Source organism: Acartia tonsa, chromosome 13, assembly GCF_053477335.1.
Source record: "Acartia tonsa isolate MP-2025a chromosome 13, ASM5347733v1, whole genome shotgun sequence".
NCBI lineage: Eukaryota > Metazoa > Arthropoda > Copepoda > Calanoida > Acartiidae > Acartia > Acartia tonsa.
Genome location: NC_137272.1, coordinates 32,691,269 through 32,716,743, shown reverse-complemented (window position 1 = coordinate 32,716,743; position 25,475 = coordinate 32,691,269). Strand labels below are relative to the sequence as shown.

Here is a 25,475-nt window from a genome sequence, read left to right as displayed (position 1 = left end):
CAAGTAAAAATAATTTCCTCGTAAAAATTTCCTTTTGTTACAACTTTATAGATTTAGCTATTGTGTAAAGATTATTTTAGGATTCCTCCCCCAAAATATATAAAGGTAGAAATCCGCCATGTATTCTGCTTAACCTAACCTAAATTATGTGTAAATGTATATAGTTGATCGTTGTTACCACTTTAATTCAATGAAAGTGCACAATATTTTATCCAACTGTTGTTGGGGGGTTAGGAGTGAAGCTTCTCTACAAATTAGACATTAAGTCTCTACGTCCAACACAAACCGCGACTGACATGCATCCCAGAACAGTATACAGAACGATGTATAGCGCTATAGGAATACACAAGCCACTAAAGGAGCATTGATTATAGAAAGGTATAGACGAAGAACTGTAACTAATTTTGCCTAAATTCAACAAGGGACAAAAATAACAAAGGTATTTCGCTGTGTGTCGATGCGAGTATTTAAAATAGAAAGCAAGCTAGAAAGACAAAATGTTGTTGGTCAAAAATTTCAAAGGGCTGTCATTATTTTTAAACTAAACATTAAACAGAAAATGATAATTTCAGGTAAGATTATTATATTTATAAAAATAAATTATCGAAGACAGTTCTCTGAAAAATCTTTTGTTAATTGTATATTTGACCAGACAGGGAGGGGACAATGGGCTGTTCATTGCAGACGTCACCAAAGATGTAAAATGATGTTTTCTTATCCGTTGGCTTAACAACTTTGGGGACTTTTAATGGATTTTGATTGGTTGGTTTATCAAGTTCAGAGTCCAAACGTTTCAACCCGTAATTGTTATCTACATAAGAGATAATTTTGTGTATTAACAATGGGATGTACACTATTTTATCGGCCATTGTCTTATCCCATTAGATCCATGATATTTGACGATGGCAAGTATTAATCTGTAACTGACTGAATAAAAATAATAAAACCAAATATATCAAGTAACACCCTTTTATAACACACCCATACATTTAATATCTCTTTCATTCTCTCTCTCTCTCCCTCTTTAACACACCCATACATTTAATATCTCTTTCTCTCTCTCTCTCTCTTTAACACACCCATACATTTAATATCTCTTTCTCTCTCTCTCTCTCTTTAACACACCCATACATTTAATATCTCTTTCTCTCGATTTTTCTCTTTCTCATCTTGCTCGTGTCTCTCAATTCTCCGGTGTCTCCGTCGGAATCAACAGGTGCGCAATGCAACACTCTCCAATAAATCTTCGAAAATTGTCTCCGAAAAAATTTGAGAGAAATGGTCTCTCGGAAGATTTGATTTCTCCGCTGTTCGGGCTTTGAAATTGTTTGCTCTCTCTCTCTCTCTCTCTCTGTCTCTGTCTCTCTCTCTCTCTGTCTCTCTCTCTCTCTGTCTGTCTCTCTCTCTCTCTCTCTGTCCCTCTCTCCCTCTTTTTCTCTCTCTCCTTTACTCTTGCTCTCTATTTTTCTCTCTCTCCTTTACTCTTGCTCTGTATTTCTCTCTTCGCTATCTTTTACTACATATGTATTAACCCTTTTTCAACAGGTATCTCTTTAATCGTATCCTATAGAATTGGCCTTGTTCTCTATTCCATTGTATAAAGAGGTAAAAAGATAATCCTTATACTAAAGTAACAGGATGTATGTGTGCCTGTGTATCTGTGTCTCTGTACCGAAGGATTTCGCTAACCGCTGAACCGATCGGGTTCTCCTTAACAGGGTAGCTTCTCATAGGTCCCGGGAAGGTCTATAACTATTTTTTGGGGGGGTGGGACACCCCAACCCCCCCACCAAAAAAAAATGAAAAATCGCCCCCCCCAAAAAAAAAAATTTATTATTTAAATTTTTTAACTAAAATTAAAAATGAGAATGGGGGGGCACCCCCCCCCAAAAAAAAAAAATTTAAAATAAGAAATTGGGTTATTGAATTTGACTCTCTCTCCTCCTCAAGTGCCCCTAGAGGCCTCTAGGGGGCGTAGCCGCTAGTATATTATAGAGGACGTGAAAGAGAGAGAGAGAGAGAGGGAATGGGGGAGAGGGGGGGGGTAGATATAATTAAAGATAAAATTTTGTTTGTATCTGTGGCATTTAATTTTACCATGACAACCTAAAACCAACCCTTTTTTTATAGAAACTCTTTTAATTTTTCATCATTGGCTGCCCTCAGGGATCTAAAGGGATAAGACAAAGGCCGATGAATTGGTGTACATCCCCAATGATGATACATAAAATTATACCTTTAAATATTACCCCAAAGTTGTAAAGCCAACAAATAAGAAAACTTTATTATAAAACTTTGGAGACTTGTGCAATAAATAGATCATTGTAATCTCACTCCCTGTTTCGTTGGCTGCGGGTGACTATATTGCCTTTCATACAAGCTTCCCTTTCATGGATGTTATTATCGTATCCTTTACTTCACCCTAAAGGGTTATTGTACAGGGAGGGAGAGGCCATTGAGCTCTTTATAGCACTAGTCCCCAAAGTTTTATAGTAACAATTTCTTATCAACTTTGGGAATTTTTATTGAATTTTAATCAAGTTAAATGTCCAAATGTTTTAATCTCAAATTCTCCAAACGTTTTAACCACAAATTGTAATCTATAAAGGGGGTAATTTTTTGTATTATTATTGGGATGTACAATGTACATCAATTTATCAACCATTGTCTGATCCCTTTATATCCCTGCTTATTTTATTTCTTTTATGATTTGTAGTTGTTTCCTATTGTTAGATAGGAAACAAGAAAAATCATATCCACCAAAGCACATCTTTTAGAAGCAGAAGTACTTTATAAATAGAGTTTTATTGATTAGTTAACAATTTTAAGTATTTTTTTTCAATTATGAAAAAATAATTCTTAAATTATTAAGTAAATGATTTTTCTATAAAATGTAAATGTCCAATGAAGATAAACATAATTAAGAAAAATTTGACCTCTACTAATTATAAAACTTTGGGTACTAGTATAATTTGCAGTCCAATGTAAACTCCCTCCCTAAAACACTAGCTATCGAGAATCTGTGCTGTTAAAGTTTTTAGGTAGACATAATTTTTTCTGCAATTAATCTAACAACGCCTTAAGCAATAAAAAAACGAATACTTTTATTGTGTGCTAATTCCGTGGAGGGAGATGACAATGACAATAAAATTTATCTAAGACTTAAATCCTTGTTTTTTTCATATAACTAGCAACTACGCCCATAGCATTTATGGGCCATGTATTCAGAGGAGCTAGAAAATCCGGTACTTGCTTACATGTGGTAGACTGGAGCACCGAAACCCCCCCCCCCCCGCTTAGTTTTGACAAAAATCAAAAATAAGGGGGGGGGGGTAGTTTTTTAATGTCTGGAAAACGGCAAGGAGGAAAAAAGCACAGCAAGGCAAAGACTTAACCCCCCCCCCCTTAATTTTGAAGAAAATCAAAAATAAGGGGGGGGGGTAGTTTTTTCACTGTACAACACGCCAGAAAGTTGAGTGAGGTAAATCCAGTATGCCAGAGGGGAAACCTTATTACAGGGATATTCATGTTTTGGGACAGTCCCCATGAAAACACTTCTGATATATTCTCCTTAAGACAATTACTAAAATCAGTCAATAAATAAGGAAATTATGCTCCAAAAAATTAATATCCCTGTTATAAGGTTTCCCCTCTGGTATACTGAATTTACTTGATTTACCTCACTCAACTTTCTGGCGTGTTGTACAGTGAAAAAACTACCCCCCCCCCCCCTTATTTTTGATTTTCTTCAAAATTAAGGGGGGGGTTAAGTCTTTGCCTTGCTGTGCTTTTTTCCTCCTTGCCGTTTTCCAGACATTAAAAAAATTACCCCCCCCCCCCTTTATTTTTGATTTTTGTCAAAACTAAGCGGGGGGGGGGGTTTTGGTGCTCCGGTCTTCACATGTAAGCAAGCACCGAAAATCCATCTTAAGCCTTAGATGTGAACTTACTACTTTATTTTCTTACTAGCGGCTTCGCCCCTAGCCTCTAGGGGCTTTGCCCCAAGAGATGACAACAAAAAAAATATAAAAAAAAAAAGAAGAACTAAAGAAATCTTCTACAAAAGAAATTTTCTACAAAAGAAATCTTCTACAAAAGAATTCTTCTACAAAAGAATATTTCTACAAAAGAATTCTTCTACAAAAAAAAAAAAAAAAAAAAAAAAAAAAAATGGGGGGGATTTTTTTTGTTTTTGGGGGGGTTGGGGGTGTCCCACCCCCCAAGAAAATAGCTTAAAACCACCACAGGACCAATAGGTATATACCCTGAAGAGTAGAATCCAATCGGTTCAGCGGTTACCGAGATCTTAAGGGACAGACAGACGGACAGACGGACAGACATCAAGCTACTTTGTATTATAGATGATTATTAACAGACTTTTACCTGAAATAATTGTTGGGAGTCTGATTTATCATCCATTATCCTATCCCTGTCTCTTTTGAATTATTTTTGTACATTAAATGGACAAAATTTCACCTTTTTAAAAGCGAAGCTTTTCTATAATTAGGATCTGTCCGTACGTCCGTCCGGACGACCGTAAAGGAAAGATTTTTCGTTAATTTAGGCTTGTTAGAATTGTATTATCGATTTTAAACTTTGCATGATGATTCCTGTAGTAGTTAGGTACGATTTATAAAGCGTAGGATTTCTATAATCGTTACCATGTCCGTACGTCCATTTTAAACATGTTGATTTTTAACTTTTTTAATAACAATGGTATAATCATCCAATTGATGTGATTTTCGGAGTACTGAATGTCCGTATGTTCTTGGGTATTCTTAAAATGTCTAAAATGGTTATAGCGATAAGCAAACTTTCTTCATGGTCTTTATAAGGTTTAAGTTATTTTTTTCAGTGGGGTGGTGAGGTAGGACAACCATTCCCACTTTGCGAAAGTATTTCTTTAGATTTATATTGTCCCTGTTCCGTGATGTGTAAAAAAAGATTAATATAGCTCTAGTTGAATAGGATTGATTTATAGGGGTTTGCCAGTAGTGCGGCTACTCTATAATGAAAGTATGTCCTGTTCGATGGTCCATTTTTCCCTCTTCGAATCTATTTTGGTCAGGTTTAGACTTCCAGCTGATTTTTCAAATTTTCAAAGGTTGATTTCCCTGAGGTCTCCAGGTGGCTGATTATTTGATTTTACAAACTAGCAGTTTTCAAAGTTTTCGACCAACAATTTTAATCTACAGATGGGGTTTAATAACACAAGGAAGTAATTATTCCATGATTGATTTTAATTTTTTTATAGTGCCTATAAACAATGACGTCACACTGGCCTTCCTACCATTTCATTGTATGATGTCATTTGCTATCGGCACTATAAAGAACTTTGTTTAATTATGCGGACTAAAATAATTCAGCAATTTATCTTAATGAAATATAAAACATGAAATTATATCAATTATTTTTCTACTTTAATCATAAAATATTGCCTAAAATTATTTTGATTTATTCTTTTGGCAGCAATTTGTTTTCTCAGCTATTCTATAAAATTATGAGAAAAAATCACGGACAACATGCTGCAACGCCGTTTTAACAGGAAGGGATACAACATTGAGCTGTTTATTGAAATAGTTCCCAAAGTTTTATAATAACGTTTTCTTATTAGATGGCTTAAAAACTTTGGAGACTTTTATTGAATTTTGATTGGTTGGTTCATTAAGTTTTGTTTCAGTCACTATTGTTGTTCATCGTCATTAGTGATATGCATCAATTTATTAGCCGTTGTCTTAACCATTTGGATCCCTGCGGTTTCATTCAGGCAGTAAGGGAGGGGACAATGGATCGAATATTCAATTTTTAAGAGTCACAGACTTTGGGTACTGGCGTAAAGGGAATGTGCACGAATTCAGCAGTTTCTGACTGACTTTGGGTACTAGCGCATCAATGCCCCGCTAACTAGCTGAGTTAGTTTTGAATATTGCAGACAGAAAAATTTGTTATTGATGGCTGGTTTTAACAAATATTTTTTCCTAAGAAAATGTCATTTCATATATAGAAACTCTAATGTGATATTTATGTATTAAAAATCTAAGAACCCCTTGAATTTAGGTAGCAGTTAAAAATATATGAAAAGGGTTGACAAATTTCTAAACAAGATTTTTCTAGTGATTAATTACAGAATGTTTACTACATTGTGATGTGTTGGTAATTTAATTTTCAAGTAAATGATTTTTTCTTAGAACTAATTTTGTTTTAAGTTATATTACCATGATTCCTTTACAATTTTGGTCATATTTTCTGGATAAATCTGGTTTTCATTGCCATTGTCCCCTCCCTTACTCCCTGGGTTTCATTATTTATAGTCATAATTTCCCCTAAAGTTTACTAGTTACCAATGACAAGATTTCTCGCAAAATCCAATTCAAAAATAGTAAGAGTAGGTGGAATGCCTTGGTAACAACTCATACCCATGCAAAGTAAAGACTTTCAGACAAAGGCTGTGTAATTAAAGAGTTGGTTGTCTGTTGGATGTTACCTAAATTATTATCCATTGTGGTCCCTTCAACGCTTCCGAGGACGTGCAGTATAATTTAAGGTGTTTTGAGTTGACTAGAACCTTGGGATCTAAGGGGATAAGACAATGGCCATTAAATTGATGTACATCCCCAATAATGATAGACAAAATTTTTCCTTCTGTAGATCAAAATTAGTGGTTGAAACGTTTGGACACTCAACTTAATTATCCAAAAATTTAATAAAAGTCCCTAAAGTTGTTAAGCCAACGAGTAAGAAAAACGTTATGATAAAACTTTGGGGACTAGTGTAATAATTAGTCTAATGTCCCCTTACTTCCTGACTAGAACCTGGAGCGACAACTCCTCTAAAGAAAAATAAGCTATTAATTTAAAATTATACATAAAACATTTTATTATAAAAATATATTTTACATTCAAATTTATGTTAACAAAAATATAAAATAATTTGTAAAAAAAATAATATAATCACACATTTTATCTGTATTGATACATTAATAAAAATTAATATTGAAATTATTATATTTTTTTGCATTGTATAGTGAGATTTAAGGTATTTGTTAGAGGAATATTTTACCCGAAGAAAAAATGTTTTGCGTGCGGCAAATAAATCACAATTAATTTGGAAACCTTGAAGGCACAACAGTTTTTCTCAGACAAATAATTTTTTTGCCATTAGGATAAAAGTTCTCTGAAAAAATTTCTCTTTTAAGGATGAGGTAATGATTTTTAATTTTGTTAAGTAAGGTAAGGCTTTTTAGAAAAGGGTATCATCTGCGATTCAGCCAATTAATTTAATTTGAGAAAGACTAAACTACATAACTTTTGTGTCACTTTTGAGGAAGACGATTCCCTTTTCTCCCATCTCTTTTGAAGAGATTTTCTTCCCCCCTTCCCTTTTTCTTTTCCGAAATATATGACGTCACAGGAATCGTCTTCCTCAAAAGTGACACAAAAGTTATGTAGTTTAGTCTTTCTCGTTTAATTTGAAACTGCCGAAAATTAAATATTTTGTTGGAGTAAAGTTGGAGTAAAACTTGTTTTTTCGGTGTAACTGAAATGGAAGTGTGTAAGAAGGGGAGAAAAAAGGGAAGGAGGTTGAGGCTAATTTTCACTTAGAATTGTTTGTGAGAATCACATTCCCTTTTCCCTGGGTATCATTAAAGGGTTAAAAGTAGGAATAGGGTAACATGGTTCAATAAAAATTTAAAAGGTTCTTATTAATTAAGAAATCAACCAATAAATGGAAGGAGGATTTCATAGATAGCTAAAAACTCATCTAAAACAGATAGAATTCTTACTTGAAACTCCAATTTATTTATATTTTGACAGTAATTTATCGCTTTTTAAAATTTGTTAACAATGAAAACTTAAAAAAAGTGTTGTGTTAATAAAAACTAATCTTCCTGTTTAAAGAAATATCTAGCTTTCAAGATTGTTTTAAAAGACTTAGTTTTACAAGATCTCAAAGTAAATCCTTTCTCCCCTTTAAAAGTTTTGTTACTTAGAAAACAATAAAATACATTATGGGCGTTTTTAGCCTAACTTCAGCCAACTTACTACAGTTAATCATAACATTGCATTGTTAACTGCTGAATTTCATATGAAAATGAAATTAATATGGAAGACTTGAACACAGGGATCTTAAGGGATAAGACAATGGACAATAAATAAATTGATTTGTTTACCCTATAAGGATTTACTCTTTTGTAAACTAAAATTAATGATTGAAAAGTTTAGACACTGCAAGAATAAATCAACCAATCATAATTTATTAAAAGTTTAAAGTTTATTTATGAGGAAACCAATTTGATTTATAATCGAACCTAGTAATAGTGTCTAACTTTTTGTCTTTGTGACGTAACAAAAATCGAAGGATGAGAGGGGAGGTGGGAAAGGAAACCCCTAAAAAAGAGATGGATTTTTGTTACGTCACAAAGATAAAAAGTTAGACACTATTACTAGGTTCTTTATAATCCAATTTCCCATCCCACCCTAATTAAACAATACAAATAAATAGGTACAAGTTGAAAATAACAATAAAATTGATTACAGTTAAATTTGTCTAAAATTTGATTAATAATTATACATTTTTTTTATTAATTTTGTAAGAATGTAAACTCAATATTAAATGTGTAATATGCCCATGAAAATTTGTCAATGGTTTTACCTTAAAAAATAATACAGAATTTTACATTTTTCCGTAAGGATGTAGGTTAAATTTAAAACGTTGTCTTAGTATTTTTTGCTTTAATTTTTTGACATCCCTTAGAACTAAAAAAATCCTTATATAAGGGGTGTTAAAAGGGAGTGTGAGAACATTAGACTGTAAACTAAACGTAATCAAAGACTTTATAATCACGTTATTTTATTAGTTCGCTAAAATCTTTCATCAGATTTTAAATGGTTTGTTAATTCCAGACTAAAAATGTCTAACCTTTCAAACAATATTTTTACTCTATAGTAGAGGTAATTTTGTTTATCATCATTGGGGACGTACATGAATTAATCGTCCATTATCTTATCCCTTTAGATCCCTGTTACATTTCGCCTGAAAATTTCGTTCTGGGATGTAGGCTCCCCCCCCCCCCAAATAAAAGTTCTGGTTGATCAGTCGAATAGAAATACAATTACAGCCATAAATAAACAATAACAGAGAGAAGGATATTCCTAAATTTTATTCAATTCAGTATTTTATGTTATTGTTCTTTTTAATTTCGCTTCTTAAAAAAACAAATATTTCAAAAAAATTATACATATCCCCAATGATGATTACAAAAGTTATCACCTTTTATGAATTGAAATTATTGGTTGAAAAGTTTAATTCCTACAAGTTTAGAAATAACAAATTACAATTCAATTAAAATACCCAAACATTTTAAGGCAACGAATAAGATAACGTGGTTATAAAACTTTGGGTACAAGTGTTATTTACAGCCCAATAACCCCCAATGAATCAAGAAATTTTTACTCTTTGAAAGAAGGAATGATTTTGAGTACATATTAGGTATCAAAGCTTAGTTTCATGGAAGAAAAATGGAATAAAAAATAAGTTAATCTTAAAATATTACAAGTTTTGGTTTTTGAAAGCATGCAGAAGTTTTTACTTAATCAATTGGGCTAAAGAAACAGTTTAAATTAAAACAAAACTAAAATCTTTTAAAATGATGGAATTTATATCCCTGTTTGTGATATTAAAGAAAATTAACTTGTAATATTTAATTGTGACAGCCGGCAGTGTTTTCTTTATAAACAACTAATAAATATTTTGTTTTGGCTGTTTCTTGAATGTTCCTATGTAGCGAAGCAGCCTATGGTGCCTAATAAAAAACACTGTAATTAACTAATGGTAATTTGGTAAAATTTACACTGGTCTATCATTGGTCCTTTGTTTTGTATGACGTCGTTTTTTATTAGGAACTATAAGCTGCTTCCTATCGAGCACAAAAATTGAACATAAGGGGAGGGGGGGGGGAGAGGAGGTATTCGTTTGTTTTTTATGATATATTCTTTTTTTGTGTGTGGGGGGGGGAGGTGAAAGATTCATTTGTCAACCCCATAATTTTTTTGTTAATAAATGTTTTAGTATGGAATTATAGAAACATAAATTCAGCACCAGATAAATATTTCAAAATAACACAATTATGGTGTGTTATCATATCTGCATAAAGTTGGTTTTAAAGTATTCATTTCTTTAAAGTTACAATAATTGGCTATAAAGTTTTGACACTAATTATGTGAAATCAACCAATTAAAAGTTAATAAAAGAATAAGAATTAATATAATTAGATAAATATACAGTCAACTAACTCCCTTCCTTTTTCAAAGACCTCTTTCGTCTGCTTCTAAATTATTTTCTGCTATGTTAATATAAGCGACACCATTAGTTGACTTTCAATGAACCAATAGAAAGGTTGCACAAGGCGGTTGCGATGAGGAAATACAGATATTTAACCATTTTACTCTAATAATAAAAGTATCAAAAGTTATAGACCAATGAAAAAGATAAAGCTTGAGTACTATTGTAATTTACAGTCCAATATCCCCTGAACTTTAAAACTTTTTTTTCTAGATATGATAGCACACAAACATTTTAGACATTTGTAATATATCAAAAATTGGATGTTAAATCCAATTTCAAGTCTTGTACTTATTGATACCAGAGAGAGAGGGGACAATTGTCTGTTTATTACACTAGTCCCCAAAGTTTTAAATAAAATTTTCTTATTCGTTGGCTTAACAACTTTGGGGACTTTTGAATTTTAATTGGTTGATTCATTAAGTTGAGTGCTCAAACGTTTCAATCACTAATTTTAATCTACAGAAGGGGTATTTTTGTATATCATTATCGGGGATGTGGATCAATTTATGGGCCATGGTCTTATCCCTTTAGTTCCCTGAATTGTTACTACTTGTTGAGAGAACTAAAAAGATCAATATGAAAACATACTTAGCTTTCTAATACTTACTAATAAATGGATCCTTTTCCAAATGTAATAGTTATTTCTCGCATCGTATTATAAACAGCTTTTCGCGCATATAAAATGTACACTTATGATGAGAACCGGTACCAATATAAAGCGGTTTCGAATGAATACTAGAAAAAAAATATATAAATTGGGAAGCCCGAATTAATTAATATCTATAAGGCTTTTTAAAATGCTTTGTGGGTCAAATACTTTTTTTGTAGTTTTTTAATCCAATAATTTTCTTTTCTATTCACAATTTTAAATATTTAGACAATTCACTTTTTCTCAACCGATCTTTTTTCTGTTGAATTATATTTTTAGCAATTAAAATATATATTTGTACACTTTTTTTCGACAATGTTTTTATCTTTTATCAGTTATTGCATTTTATAACAGTGTCATTTCACGTTTTAACACTTTATCATTTTATTTACTGACATTAGCACATTTTTGTTTAACCGCTTGACTAGCGGCCGTGGCTGTTGTAGCGGCTCTTTTAACCGCCTGTGTCGCCTCATATTCCTCAAACACTTCATCGAAAATTTTACAAATGTCCACATTTTTTTCACAGGGGTCAAACACCCGCATACCGTTGTCGAAAATGACAATGGGCGGTACCCGCGCCTTCTTGCTGATGTCGGCGGGCTTGGGCGATAAATGCGGCTCCTCTCTTGTTTCTAAAAATACATAATGTAAACTTTAATCTATACGATACATGAGTTTTTAGCATGGATCACCACGCAAAGTTTGAAATCGATAGGACAATTCTAACATTCATAAATTAACGAAAAAAAGCTATCTGTCTCGGACGGACGTACGGACGGACCGACCCTAATTATAGAAAAGCTTAGCTTTTAAAAAGTTAAAAATCAACATGTTTAAAATTGATGCACGGGCATTCTGGTAGCGATTATAGAGTTGCTACGCATTCCAAGTCGTACCTAAGTACTACAGGAATCATCATACAAAGTTTACATGCTTCGCTTTTAAAAATACTTACTTTTAATTTTCTTGGGCCTTGGCCGGGATGGGGATAAAAGTTTCTTTAATTCTGTCGTGTCGATTGAATCAAGATCTGAAATAAACACATTTGAGTCAGTTGTAAGACAAACGAAATTTAAATATTGAAATATTCTATACATACATTCTATTGGACCAGGAATCAAAGTAATAAAAATCAATTGACGTATAAACTTAAAAGATTTCAGCGTTCCTACGACTTAAACATGCCCAGATTCATGATAAATCTATCAGTTTAAAAAAGCTCCCATTTTAAAAACACAAAACCTTCTATATAAAAGTAACTTTAACGCAAAGTATAGAGACAGCATTTTTTCAGTTTTAATAAACCATTTTAAATATTGCTAACACTTTGTACCGGCATCAGCAAAGTGCAAGCGCCCCTAAATTATAATATTGGGATTAATAAGGATAAGTTTACTATTAAAATTATTACTATTAAATATGTAAAGTATTTCTTATATAAGTAGGACCATATTTTGTTAACGTGATGCTAATGGTCAATTAGACCTGTAATGCTGCAGTGCAATAAAACGAGGTGAGATGTTATTTCACAGGAAATAGATTACAACTATTGGCGCGAAGGATCTTTATAAGAATTTTTTAGCTCAAAAGACACCAATAGGGATTTAACAATGATGGGGAGATATTTAAAGGGTGAAAAAATCCGATGTAGTCATCATAAATAATAGAATTGTATTCATAAATGAATGAATAAAATCAAGTGTTTTTTTGCATGATCGTATCCTATCATCCTTGTTTTCTACATAGTGATAACAATATTTCACTTGTCGACATTTTTATTTGTCCACCCCCCGCTAGCTTTAATTGCTTAAATTAATAGCAAATACTAGGTGTCAAAAAACTGTTTACGCCGATCGAGCATTCAAACCCCCCCCCCCTCTCCCCATGCAGCTTATAGAGCCTAATAAAAATGAGGTCATACAATACAAATGACCAATAATAGGCCAGTATGCATTGTAATTGACCAATGGTAAAATGTATAATGTCCTACCATTGATCATTTGTATTGTATGACAAGACAACATTTTTTTAAAGGCATTATAAGCTGCTTCACCGCCCCCCCCCCCCATTAATAAAAAAACATAAGGAGGAGGGCTGTAATTGCAAGGCTTTAGCTGTTTTGGTATAATCCTGCAGGGTTACCCAGTACCCATTATAACCCAACCTAACTTAAACTGATCTAAAGTAATAAAAAGAATGAAAAACTACCCATCCATACTTTCATTTGTTTTAAGATAAGGAGGAAGGGGGGTCCTATGCTCAACAAGGCACTATGAGGGAAAACGCCAGAAGTTTTGAAAAAGTTTTAGAAATAGATAAATATTTATTGTATCCAGGGAGAGAGGGGACATTGAACTGATTAAAACTGTTTTATAATAACGTTTTCTTATTCTTTGGCTTAACACCTTTGGGAACTTTAGTGAATTTTGATTGGTTGGTTTATTATGTTGAGTGTTTTAACGTTTTAACCACTAATTTTAATCTAAAGAAGGTGTAATTTTGAATACTTTGATTGTTTGTTTAATTTATTTAAGTGTACAAACATTTAAACCACTAGGTTTAATCTAAAGAAGGGGCAAGTTTGTGCATCATCATTGGGGATGTACATTAATTTATAGGCCATTGTCTTATCCCTTTAGATCACTGATATTGTGCCCCATGCTGGGTTAATTTATAGAACAAAAAGTGAACAAACAATTTCCTTTTTCTGTTCCTCTCTTTTTTTATCTCTCTCTATTTCTCTCTCTCTCTCTCTCTCTCTCTCTCTTTTTCCAAGTTCAAGCAATTCTAACAGGTCTTTAATGCAGTAATAAATAAATCCAACTCACCATATTTATTTGCCTGACTTTCTGGCAACAATGTTACTGCAGTATCTGGCAACAGCGCTGAGGATTTGTTGATTAAAATATCTTGTACGTCCTGTACGAGTTCAATACTTAAACATTGTGTCTACAAAAATTGATACATTACAATTTACTAATGATGGGCCAGTATACATTGTAATTGACCAATGGTAAAATGTATACTGGCCTTTCATTAGTCATTTTTATTTTATGACGTCCATTTTTATTAGGCACTTTAAGCTGCTTTAATAGAACTTTGCTTTAGATTATTTAAAATATCAGAGAATTTAATAATGGGACCTACTTCTGCTATACGACAAAGAAGGTGTAATTAATTTGCCCATTAGTAGGAAATTGCGGAGTGTATTGTCTGATGGGCGTTTCTTTATCAACTGTTTTTGTATATAAAAAAAAAGGGCACTATTACCCTTAGTTAATCTTAGATCTTAGTAAACAGACATATATTGATTAAAGATTAGGTTAACTGCTAAAAGGAAAGAAATCTAATGCTTCAAAACATTTGTGTCAATATTTATTTTTAAGTATTGTGCCTCCAAAGATGTGATGTCATTACAATTCACTGTTTCCAGCTGGGTTATATCCGTTGTTGAGGAAACTAAAATATAATAGATAGATAGATAGTTTCCAGCTGGGTTATATCCGTTGTTGACGAAACTCAAATATAATGGATATATAGATAGATAGATTAACAGGTAGAAATATAGTTTCCAGCTGGGTTATATCCGTTGTTGAGGAAACTGAATTATTAAAATTAGATAAATAGATAAAGAGTTAGATAGATAGATAGGTAGGTAGATAGATAGTTTCCAGCTGGGTTATATCCGTTGTTGAGGAAACTGAAAAATTAAAATTAGATAAATAGATAGAGAGTTAGATAGATAGAGAGTTAGATAGAGAGTTAGACAGATAGAGAGTTAGATAGAGAGTTAGATAAATAGAGAGTTAGATAGATAAATAGGTAAATAGATAGTTTCCAGCTGGGTTATATCCGTTGTTGAGGAAACTGAAAAATTAAAATTAGATAAATAGATAGAGAGTTAGATAGATAGATAGGTAGATAGATAGTTTCCAGCTGGGTTATATCCGTTGTTTTGTTAATGAGACTAAAATATAATGGATAGATAGATAAATAGGTAAATAGATAGTTTCTAGCTGGGTTATATCCGTTGTTGAGGAAACTATAATATAATAGATAGATAGATAGATAAATAGATAAATAGATAGGTAGATAGATAGATAGTTTTCAGCTGGGTTATATCCGTTGTTTTGTTAAGGAAACTAAAATATAATGAATAGATAGATAGAGAGTTAGATAGATAAATAGGTAAATAGATAGTTCCAGCTGGGTTATATCCGTTGTCGAGGAAACTAAAATATGATAGATAGATAGATAGATAGGTAGGTAGGTAAATAGATTAATAGGTAGGTAGATGGTAGAAAGATGGGTAGGTAAAAAGCTTAATAAATAGATAGTTAGATAGAAAGATAGATAATTAGAATTAGTAGCATGAATTGAATAGGCTTTTGCCTTGGGGATGTAAACCTTACGGTAAAAACGGTCCTTCAATTTAATTTTCTTTGAGTGCCTTAAAGGGCGTATCTACTACTCATAAATATGGTTTAATTTGGGGTTATTTAATTAGATTTCGGGGGGGGGGGAGAGAATTTAAAGTTCCTTTTCCTATCCGCATATCCCCGGAAAATTGGTCATTGTATTCATAGTTATGGTTTAAATCCTCTCAAGGAGGAGACATTGGGCTGTTTATTACACTAGTCCCCAAAGTTTTATAATAACGTTTTCTTATTTGTTGGCTTAACAACTTTGGGGACTTTTGATTGGTTAATTGATTAAGTTGAGTGTTCAAAGTGTAAACTACAGAAGGTGTAAGTTTTATATCATCATTGGGGTTTACATAAATTTATCGGTCATTGTCTTGTCCCTATATCTACTGGTCATTGTATTCATAGTTATCAGGGAGTGAGGGGATATTGGGCTGTTTATTAAACTAGTCCCTAAAGACTCAAAATAATGTTTTCATATTTGTTGGCTTAACAACCTTGGAGACTTTTATTGAATTTTACTTGGTTGGTTCTTTAAGTAGAGTGTCTAAACGTTTTAACCACTAATGTAATAGGTGCAATTTTGTGTATCATCTTTGGGGATGTACATCAATTAATCGAATTAATCTTATTAATCTTAATTGTCTTATCCCTTTAGATCCCTGAATAGTTATGGTTTAATTCCATCACTTCCTTGTCAATTCATGACGGTGTCCGATCTTTGTTACAAAATAAAAAAAATATTTATATAATTTTTTAACATGTCGCTCACATATAAGAAAAATCTTGTATTATTGGTATCATTTAAGAATCGAAATGTAGCTCATCTAACCCTCCCCCCCCCCCCCCACTGTAAATTAGTTTATTTCATTACTAGCGGTTATGCCCCTAGAGGGATGTAGGGGCAATTGAGGAGGGGGGAGTTGAATTTTATAAATCAATCGCAAAATAGTAATAAACCTTCCCAGGACCTATATTGGTGTAGTGGTTAACGAGATCCCTCGGTACAAACAAACAAATAAAAAGAAAAATAGACAGACCTACAAACAAACAAATAAAAAGAAAAATAGACAGACCTGCATTCTGTTACTTAAGAAAATTACAGGAAAAACAATTTTTTTGTCCTTTTAGCGGAAGTGACAGAACACCATTTTATTTCAACAATGAATTTTTTTTTCTGGATTAATGACTTCTGAAAAGAAGTCCCCTTTCTAAATTTTTGACTGGAATCTGAAGGGATAAGAAAATGGAAATGATATATTGATATACATCCCAAATTATGAAAAACAAAATTAACCCTTCTTCAGATTAATATATTAATTGAAATGTTTTAACAAAAATAGCTTGGAACCAACAAATCAAAAGTTTTTGACGCTACGAATAAGATAAACGTAGTTATAAAACTTTAGGTAACAGTATGCTTTACAATCTAACTATAGATAGAAAAATACACCAATGAAATTGAATATAATTTAAAATCTTTTCTCGTATTCATTCGAATCCGGTGGATAGGAACCGGTTCTCATCCATACGAAAAAACTATGTCTAGCATCGTATTATATCCAGTTTTCTACGAATATAGAAATGTACAATCATAAGATTAAAACTAGTTTTTTTAGCCGGTGCCTTCGGCACCACAGGGCTAAAAAAACTAGTTTTAATCTTATAATTGTACATTCTATATCCGCGGAAAGCCGTTTATAATACGATACGAGAAATAACTATTCTTATTAAAAAGTGATTAATTAATTTGAAATTTGAAAAAGACATTGAACTTTACCAAAAAAACATGATATTTTTAGTGATGTCCCTTAAACTGTAGCCTTGTTTGATATGAAAGGAGTTTTTAAGTATAATACAAAAATAAAAACATTAAAAAAATTATTCTATATAGTAATGTTGTAAAAACTTCCATATAAAACTTAAAACAGGAAGAGAAAAAAGTTATATGTAATTTTGTTTTGTAATGAAACTTAAAATTTAAGTGATTTCTGGACAGGTTGAGTTCTCCTTTTAGGAAATTTTACATGGGTCCCGAAATAGTTTTAGGCTATTTTATTTCTTTAATATAATCTTGGCTCGTTTTATGCCAACTTATATAATGTCATTTTTTTGCCAAAAAAAAAAAATATTAAAATGTGTAAAACTTTTTTATACGATTTGTAAGCAATTACTAACTTCTTTGAATAGATGCTAGGGTCGCAGCCAATAGTATAACATATAATGTTAATATTATGGTAAATTTGTTTTTAAAATATATATATCCATGTCTAAAATGATAACTTTAAAGTTTACAGCTTAAAAAAATAGACTTTTTTTTGCATGTGATCAAGTATGAAGTGTTTTTTTTTAAATATTTTTAATGTTAAAAGTAGTTAAATACATGCATAATATTTTACTTAAAAATATAATTGCATATTTTCAAGTAGGATATAGAAAAATCTAAACGTTTCCCAGTAAGCCCCCTTATTTAAAAAAAAAATAAAATAAAACGCTGGTGGTACATTTTTTTCGTATTCCAAACCCCTGTGGGTGTCATAACCCAACTGGGATAACCTATACATTAATAAAACATAACCTAACCTGTCCTAAAACAATAATAAAAAAAACGAAAAACTTCCCCCCCCCTCTAAAAAAAGGTTGGGGATTCAGGGCTCAACATTCAATTTGAGGGTATACATCCATATTTTTTAGTCTTTTAAAAAAACTCCTGGCAATTATATGTGCAAAAGAAGTGCAACATATTTAAAAGTAAAAAATGACGTCATACAATATAAATGACCAATGATAGGCCAATACACAGACTAAGTTACCAATAGCTGGCCATAAAACATTAAAATTAGCAAATGGTAGCCCAGTATGATGTCAATTCTTATAGGCACTATGAAAAGCTTCTAACTATTTCTGAGATGGACGGATGGACATATGGAGAACCTTAATTCAAGTGAAGCTGCGATTCCTTAAAGTTAGTTTCAATAAAAAAAAACAATTTCTTTGTTGATAACACTCACAGCATGTAAGATCAGAGAACGGGGGATATTTAAAGTGTTTAAGTTTTTGGGGACTTTTATTGGATTTTGATTGGTTTATTCATTAAGTTTTGTGTCTAAACGTCAACCACTTATTGTACGTATAGAAGGCTTAATCTTGTGTATTTTCATTGCAGATGTACATCAATTTATCGGACATTGTCTTAAACCTTTGGATTTTGATGTAAGATCAATTTCACCGTTTCTCACCTAAGTTGTGTTGGGGCGTAGACTGTAATTCTGAGTTGGGAGGCATTGTGTAGTCAGAGGAGTACAGGCTGGGGCTACTGTAACAATCTAGATAGATAGATAGATAGATAGATAGATAGATAGATAGATAGATAGATAGATAGATAGATAGATAGATAGATAGATAGATAGATAGATAGATAGATAGATAGATAGATAGATAGATAGATAGATAGATAGATAGATAGATAGATAGATAGATAGATAGATAGATAGATAGATAGATAGATAGATAGATAGATAGATAGATAGATAGATAGATAGATAGATAGATAGATAGATAGATAGATAGATAGATAGATAGATAGATAGATAGATAGATAGATAGATAGATAGATAGATAGATAGATAGATAGATAGATAGATAGATAGATAGATAGATAGATAGATAGATAGATAGATAGATAGATAGATAGATAGATAGATAGATAGATAGATAGATAGATAGATAGATAGATAGATAGATAGATAGATAGATAGATAGATAGATAGATAGATAGATAGATAGATAGATAGATAGATAGATAGATAGATAGATAGATAGATAGATAGATAGATAGATAGATAGATAGATAGATAGATAGATAGATAGATAGATAGATAGATAGATAGATAGATAGATAGATAGATAGATAGATAGATAGATAGATAGATAGATAGATAGATAGATAGATAGATAGATAGATAGATAGATAGATAGATAGATAGATAGATAGATAGATAGATAGATAGATAGATAGATAGATAGATAGATAGATAGATAGATAGATAGATAGATAGATAGATAGATAGATAGATAGATAGATAGATAGATAGATAGATAGATAGATAGATAGATAGATAGATAGATAGATAGATAGATAGATAGATAGATAGATAGATAGATAGATAGATAGATAGATAGATAGATAGATAGATAGATAGATAGATAGATAGATAGATAGATAGATAGATAGATAGATAGATAGATAGATAGATAGATAGATAGATAGATAGATAGATAGATAGATAGATAGATAGATAGATAGATAGATAGATAGATAGATAGATAGATAGATAGATAGATAGATAGATAGATAGATAGATAGATAGATAGATAGATAGATAGATAGATAGATAGATAGATAGATAGATAGATAGATAGATAGATAGATAGATAGATAGATAGATAGATAGATAGATAGATAGATAGATAGATAGATAGATAGATAGATAGATAGATAGATAGATAGATAGATAGATAGATAGATAGATAGATAGATAGATAGATAGATAGATAGATAGATAGATAGATAGATAGATAGATAGATAGATAGATAGATAGATAGATAGATAGATAGATAGATAGATAGATAGATAGATAGATAGATAGATAGATAGATAGATAGATAGATAGATAGATAGATAGATAGATAGATAGATAGATAGATAGATAGATAGATAGATAGATAGATAGATAGATAGATAGATAGATAGATAGATAGATAGATAGATAGATAGATAGATAGATAGATAGATAGATAGATAGATAGATAGATAGATAGATAGATAGATAGATAGATAGATAGATAGATAGATAGATAGATAGATAGATAGATAGATAGATAGATAGATAGATAGATAGATAGATAGATAGATAGATAGATAGATAGATAGATAGATAGATAGATAGATAGATAGATAGATAGATAGATAGATAGATAGATAGATAGATAGATAGATAGATAGATAGATAGATAGATAGATAGATAGATAGATAGATAGATAGATAGATAGATAGATAGATAGATAGATAGATAGATAGATAGATAGATAGATAGATAGATAGATAGATAGATAGATAGATAGATAGATAGATAGATAGATAGATAGATAGATAGATAGATAGATAGATAGATAGATAGATAGATAGATAGATAGATAGATAGATAGATAGATAGATAGATAGATAGATAGATAGATAGATAGATAGATAGATAGATAGATAGATAGATAGATAGATAGATAGATAGATAGATAGATAGATAGATAGATAGATAGATAGATAGATAGATAGATAGATAGATAGATAGATAGATAGATAGATAGATAGATAGATAGATAGATAGATAGATAGATAGATAGATAGATAGATAGATAGATAGATAGATAGATAGATAGATAGATAGATAGATAGATAGATAGATAGATAGATAGATAGATAGATAGATAGATAGATAGATAGATAGATAGATAGATAGATAGATAGATAGATAGATAGATAGATAGATAGATAGATAGATAGATAGATAGATAGATAGATAGATAGATAGATAGATAGATAGATAGATAGATAGATAGATAGATAGATAGATAGATAGATAGATAGATAGATAGATAGATAGATAGATAGATAGATAGATAGATAGATAGATAGATAGATAGATAGATAGATAGATAGATAGATAGATAGATAGATAGATAGATAGATAGATAGATAGATAGATAGATAGATAGATAGATAGATAGATAGATAGATAGATAGATAGATAGATAGATAGATAGATAGATAGATAGATAGATAGATAGATAGATAGATAGATAGATAGATAGATCTATACACATAGATAGATAGATAATTAGATGAGCGTAGTTGATTCTTCTGGTGACAGATAAAGTAATTTTTACAAAGTTCATTGCATGACAATTTAGAAATGTAAATAATGAGTATGACTAAAATCTTAAAGCATCTTTTGTTGTTTTTTTCCGCTTGATAGAGTTATGAGAAATCCTAGAAAATGAAGCTCTTTGAGTCTTTATAGTACCTATAAAAAAAGACAGAAAATAGCCATGAGAAAGACCATGTTCAAAAGTTTCAACCACTAATTTTCATTAACAAAAGATGTAATTTGGGGTATAATTATATAGGATGTAAATAAATGTATCGGCCATTGTCTTATCCCTTTAGATCCCTGTGGTACAAGTATACTTAATGTTCACCGTTTCTAAAACAGTACCTGTAATTATAATATTAGCAGTGAAGCTACTCTATTACCGAAGGGTAGTTTTGTGTATAATCATATGGGATGTACATCAATTTATCAGCCATTGTCTTTTCCCTTTATATACCAAATTTTCACCATTTCTTAAACAATACCTGTAATTCTAATATTAGCAGTGAAACTACTCTATATTTATTTATTTTGAATCAAAACTGTATCCGAACACTGGCATACAACGTCTGTTTTCTAACTAAATTGAAATACTGACAAACATAAGTATGATTAGTGAAAATCGCTAAAAACCCTCTATGTGTATAACAATCTTCGCACCTGTGCTCGGTGCCGGGCTTCTGAGAGGTGCATGTACTCAACCCTCACGCGCTCTTATTCGCGCACTCCCCCCCCCCCCTCCCATCATCCTTCAATCCAATTACACACAAGAACATATGTATTAAAGGGGGAGTGGGGATATGATGGGGTTCTAAAAAGTGTATATCGCTTAATTAGTGTTTTTGCATTATGTATAACTTTTTTAGAGTAAACTCATGCATTTTGCCTCCCGGTCCCTAACGGAAAGATATTTCTTATTTTTTTAGAATTGTCCTATCAAAGATTGGCCTGATGATTCCTGTGACAGTAAATTACAAAATATGAAGCATATTACCGAATAAATTTTGGGAAAATCGTTTCTGGAGACAATTAAATATAGTTTTATAAGCAACAAACTCAAGATTTTTTAATCATAGTATAATTATTAATTTCAGGATTTTTAAGGATTATTTATAAAGACTTCAAAATAATGTAGAACATTGCTTTATAAATATTTGTTAAGGTTCGTTCTATGGATGTTTGATTAAGTTTAGGTATTATGAACCGTGCTTAATTAATTCATTAAAATCTTGCTAATTTTTGAGTATATACATGCAATTAGTATTTAGGAAACACTATTTTCAACTTGTTTATATATTTCAGTTATTAATAGTAGTAAAAACAGGGACATATATTCTGGAATTTTAATCTATAATACAAAGTAGAACGATGTCTGTCTGTTTGTTTGTGTGTTTGTTTGTCTGTTTGTTTGTAGCGAAGGATCTCGCTAACCGCTGAACCGATCGGGTTCTCCTTTACAGGATAGCTTCTCATAGGTCACGGGAGGGTTTATAACTATTTTCTCGGGGGATGGGACACCCCCAACCCCCCCAAAAATGAAAAATCCCCCCCCCAAAAAAAAAATTTGTTTTGTTCTTTTTAAAACTGAAATTAAAATAGCAAAAAATGGTTTATCAAACCTCTTGGGGCAAAACCCCTAGAGGCTAGGGGCGAAGCCGCTAGTAATATATATTTGAATACATAGGAGGGGCCATTGCACTGTAAATTACAATGGTACCAAAAGTTTTATAAACTCGCAACCTTATTTTATTAACGCTTGATTGGATGGTTCAGGCTAGCAGTGTCCAAACTTTTATGTTTCATCTGTACCGTTTCTAACTGATGGACATAAGGACAGACGGATATTTTGCCTCCAAAAAGATAGCTAAATATATGTATTAGGGTAAAACAATAGAGGGGAAAGGGGACCCAGGGCCGACTTTCATTGGGGTTTTAAAAATCAACCAATAGTGCCGGAAATATTAACACAGCAAAATCGCTACAAAAGAGCCGAAATGAATTTGCCAGCAGACAAAAAAAAGGTCCCCAAGAGGGAGATCTGGTTATACATCTATATTTTTAGATTTATTATCCCGGTTACTATTTAATATTTAGCACAGAGGCAGAGACTAAAAAACTTTCTTTTCGCATGACACAGCAAAAATAATGCTAAAACAAGTGCAATTTTGTCCACAGGTAGGCACCGCAGCAATAATATGCTTAGAAAAGTTAAAATTAGAATTAAAACTAAAAGTTCATGTGGAGCGGTAATACTTATAATAAAGTAACAGTATGTATATCTGTCTATCTATACCAAAGGATTACGCTAACCCCTGAACCGATATGGTTCTCTTTTACTTTTTTTCTTACTTTTTCTTTTTAAATCTAAAAAATGGGGTAACGAATTCAACGCCTCGACCTGAAGTGTCCCTAGAGACCTCTAGATGCGTAGCCTCTAGTTAATTATTTAATGTATTGTGCTTTCTGGAACCATTAAAATACTTCCCACTTATTTTTAACTTTCAACCAAACAAAAAGTCCCAAAAGTTGTTAAGCCAATGAATGAGAAAACGTTGATATAAAACTTTTGGGACTAGTGTAATAAACAGCTCCCTCCCTACCTAATAAGTCTTTATTAATAGTCCATTTCCTTTCATTGAAAATTGCTAAAATTATATATAATAACAGTTTTGTTGGATAGTATATTAATTGCAATCTTTTATTCGTTTTAATGGAATAACGTACGGACGGACTTACCTTATTTATAGTGTACCGTTGCTCTATAAAGGATTTCAGAGGGTGTTTGAACCGAGTCTCGCAAATGAAGAAAAAGTATCACACCACTTTTAAAATCAAATAAAAAGTAAATTTTACAGTATTAAGAGGGATAAAGGTATAGGAGTCAAAGACACCAGTAAGATTTTTAGTAGCGAAGCTACTCTATGAAATGAAAAGTTTGTCTGTCTGAAACGTGATTTTCTCAGCTCCTATAAAAGATAGAAGGCTGAAACTTCAATATGGAGCAAGATTATAAAACATAAATTGTATAAAACATCAATGGCGGTCAGATTGTTTTGGGGCAGGTTTTTAACTACTTTTCTATTTTTCACACATTTCCCCATATCTTTTTTTGTTTTTGGTTCGATTTTCAAATTCCTTATCTGTTTTCCTAAACATATTTTTTGAGCTTTACCTATAAAATTGATTAATCTAAATGTCAAAATATCGTTTTGGTCAGTTATCTCATTTGAAGAACTTAACTTTCATGGAAATTGTTGTTCTTGTTATAATAATAATAATTATTAGTCTGATAGTCATTAAAATTAGAATATTGTAATCATTCTTAAAATAAATTTAAAGGATCTCTCTGTGCTTGTCTGTCTGTAACGAAGGATCTTGCTATCCGATATGGTACTCCTTTACAGTGGAGCTTTTCATAGGTATTTGGAAGGTTTATAGCTATTTGGGGGGTTTCCACCACCCTCCCAAGAGAAATCGCCAATAGAAAAATAACCCCATAAGAAATTTTTTTATAATTTCTTTTTAAAAATAGATTAAAAATAAGGAGTCGGTAAACTCTCTCCCCCCCCCCCCTAGAGGCCTCTAGGGGCGGAGCTGCTAGTATTATATAAATTTCTAAGGATTTTGTTTGTCCGTTAAGTTCTCGTTAACTACTAAACTGAATGAGTTCTCCATTTTAGGGAAGCTTCGCATAGGTCATTGGTTGGTTAAAGACTGTTTTACTATCCCCTTCCTGTCTTATAATCTAGTGGGCACAGCCGAAAATTGTATTTTAAATTATCTTAGGAGAGGTGTATTAACTCTTTTTACCTCAGGAAGGGAGGGGCCATTGGACCATAAATTACACTGTCATGTCACCCAAAGTTTTATTAACACATTTGCATTAAAACTTTGGGTACTTTTGTTAAATTGGCATTTCAGCAGTGACAAGATTTTTCAACCAATTATTTCAATCAATACAAGGGATAATTTTGTTTATCATTACTGTGAATGTAATTCAATGTAGCGTCAATTGTCTTACCGCTTAATATCCCTGATGTATAACTGAAAAGATGTAAGGAACATATTTTTTGCGCAACCCTTTTCTGTGATACAAACTATTGTGTTCACTAATGGTAGGTAGACA

General features: G+C 31.6%; 1 protein-coding gene across 2 annotated transcripts in view; it reads right to left on the bottom strand.

The window, feature by feature from the left end:
• Positions 1–11,188: 11,188 nt before the first annotated feature.
• LOC145335365 (uncharacterized) overlaps positions 11,189–25,475 on the bottom strand; it is a 28,895-nt gene continuing 14,608 nt past the window's right edge. Inside the window, exons 1-6 of one of the 2 annotated variants that reach the window (XM_080181104.1) lie at positions 21,835–21,947; positions 18,660–18,746; positions 14,391–14,455; positions 13,825–13,915; positions 11,952–12,026; positions 11,189–11,628 (exon numbers count right to left, since the gene is read on the bottom strand). In XM_080181104.1, the coding sequence (XP_080037230.1) occupies positions 11,378–11,628; positions 11,952–12,026; positions 13,825–13,915; positions 14,391–14,455; positions 18,660–18,705 (528 nt within the window). In that variant the 5' untranslated portion in view covers positions 18,706–18,746; positions 21,835–21,947 and the 3' untranslated portion in view covers positions 11,189–11,377. Of the gene's footprint in view, positions 11,629–11,951; positions 12,027–13,824; positions 13,916–14,390; positions 14,456–18,659; positions 18,747–21,834; positions 21,948–25,475 lie in introns of those variants that run through there. The other variant, XM_080181103.1, reaches the window with a different exon arrangement.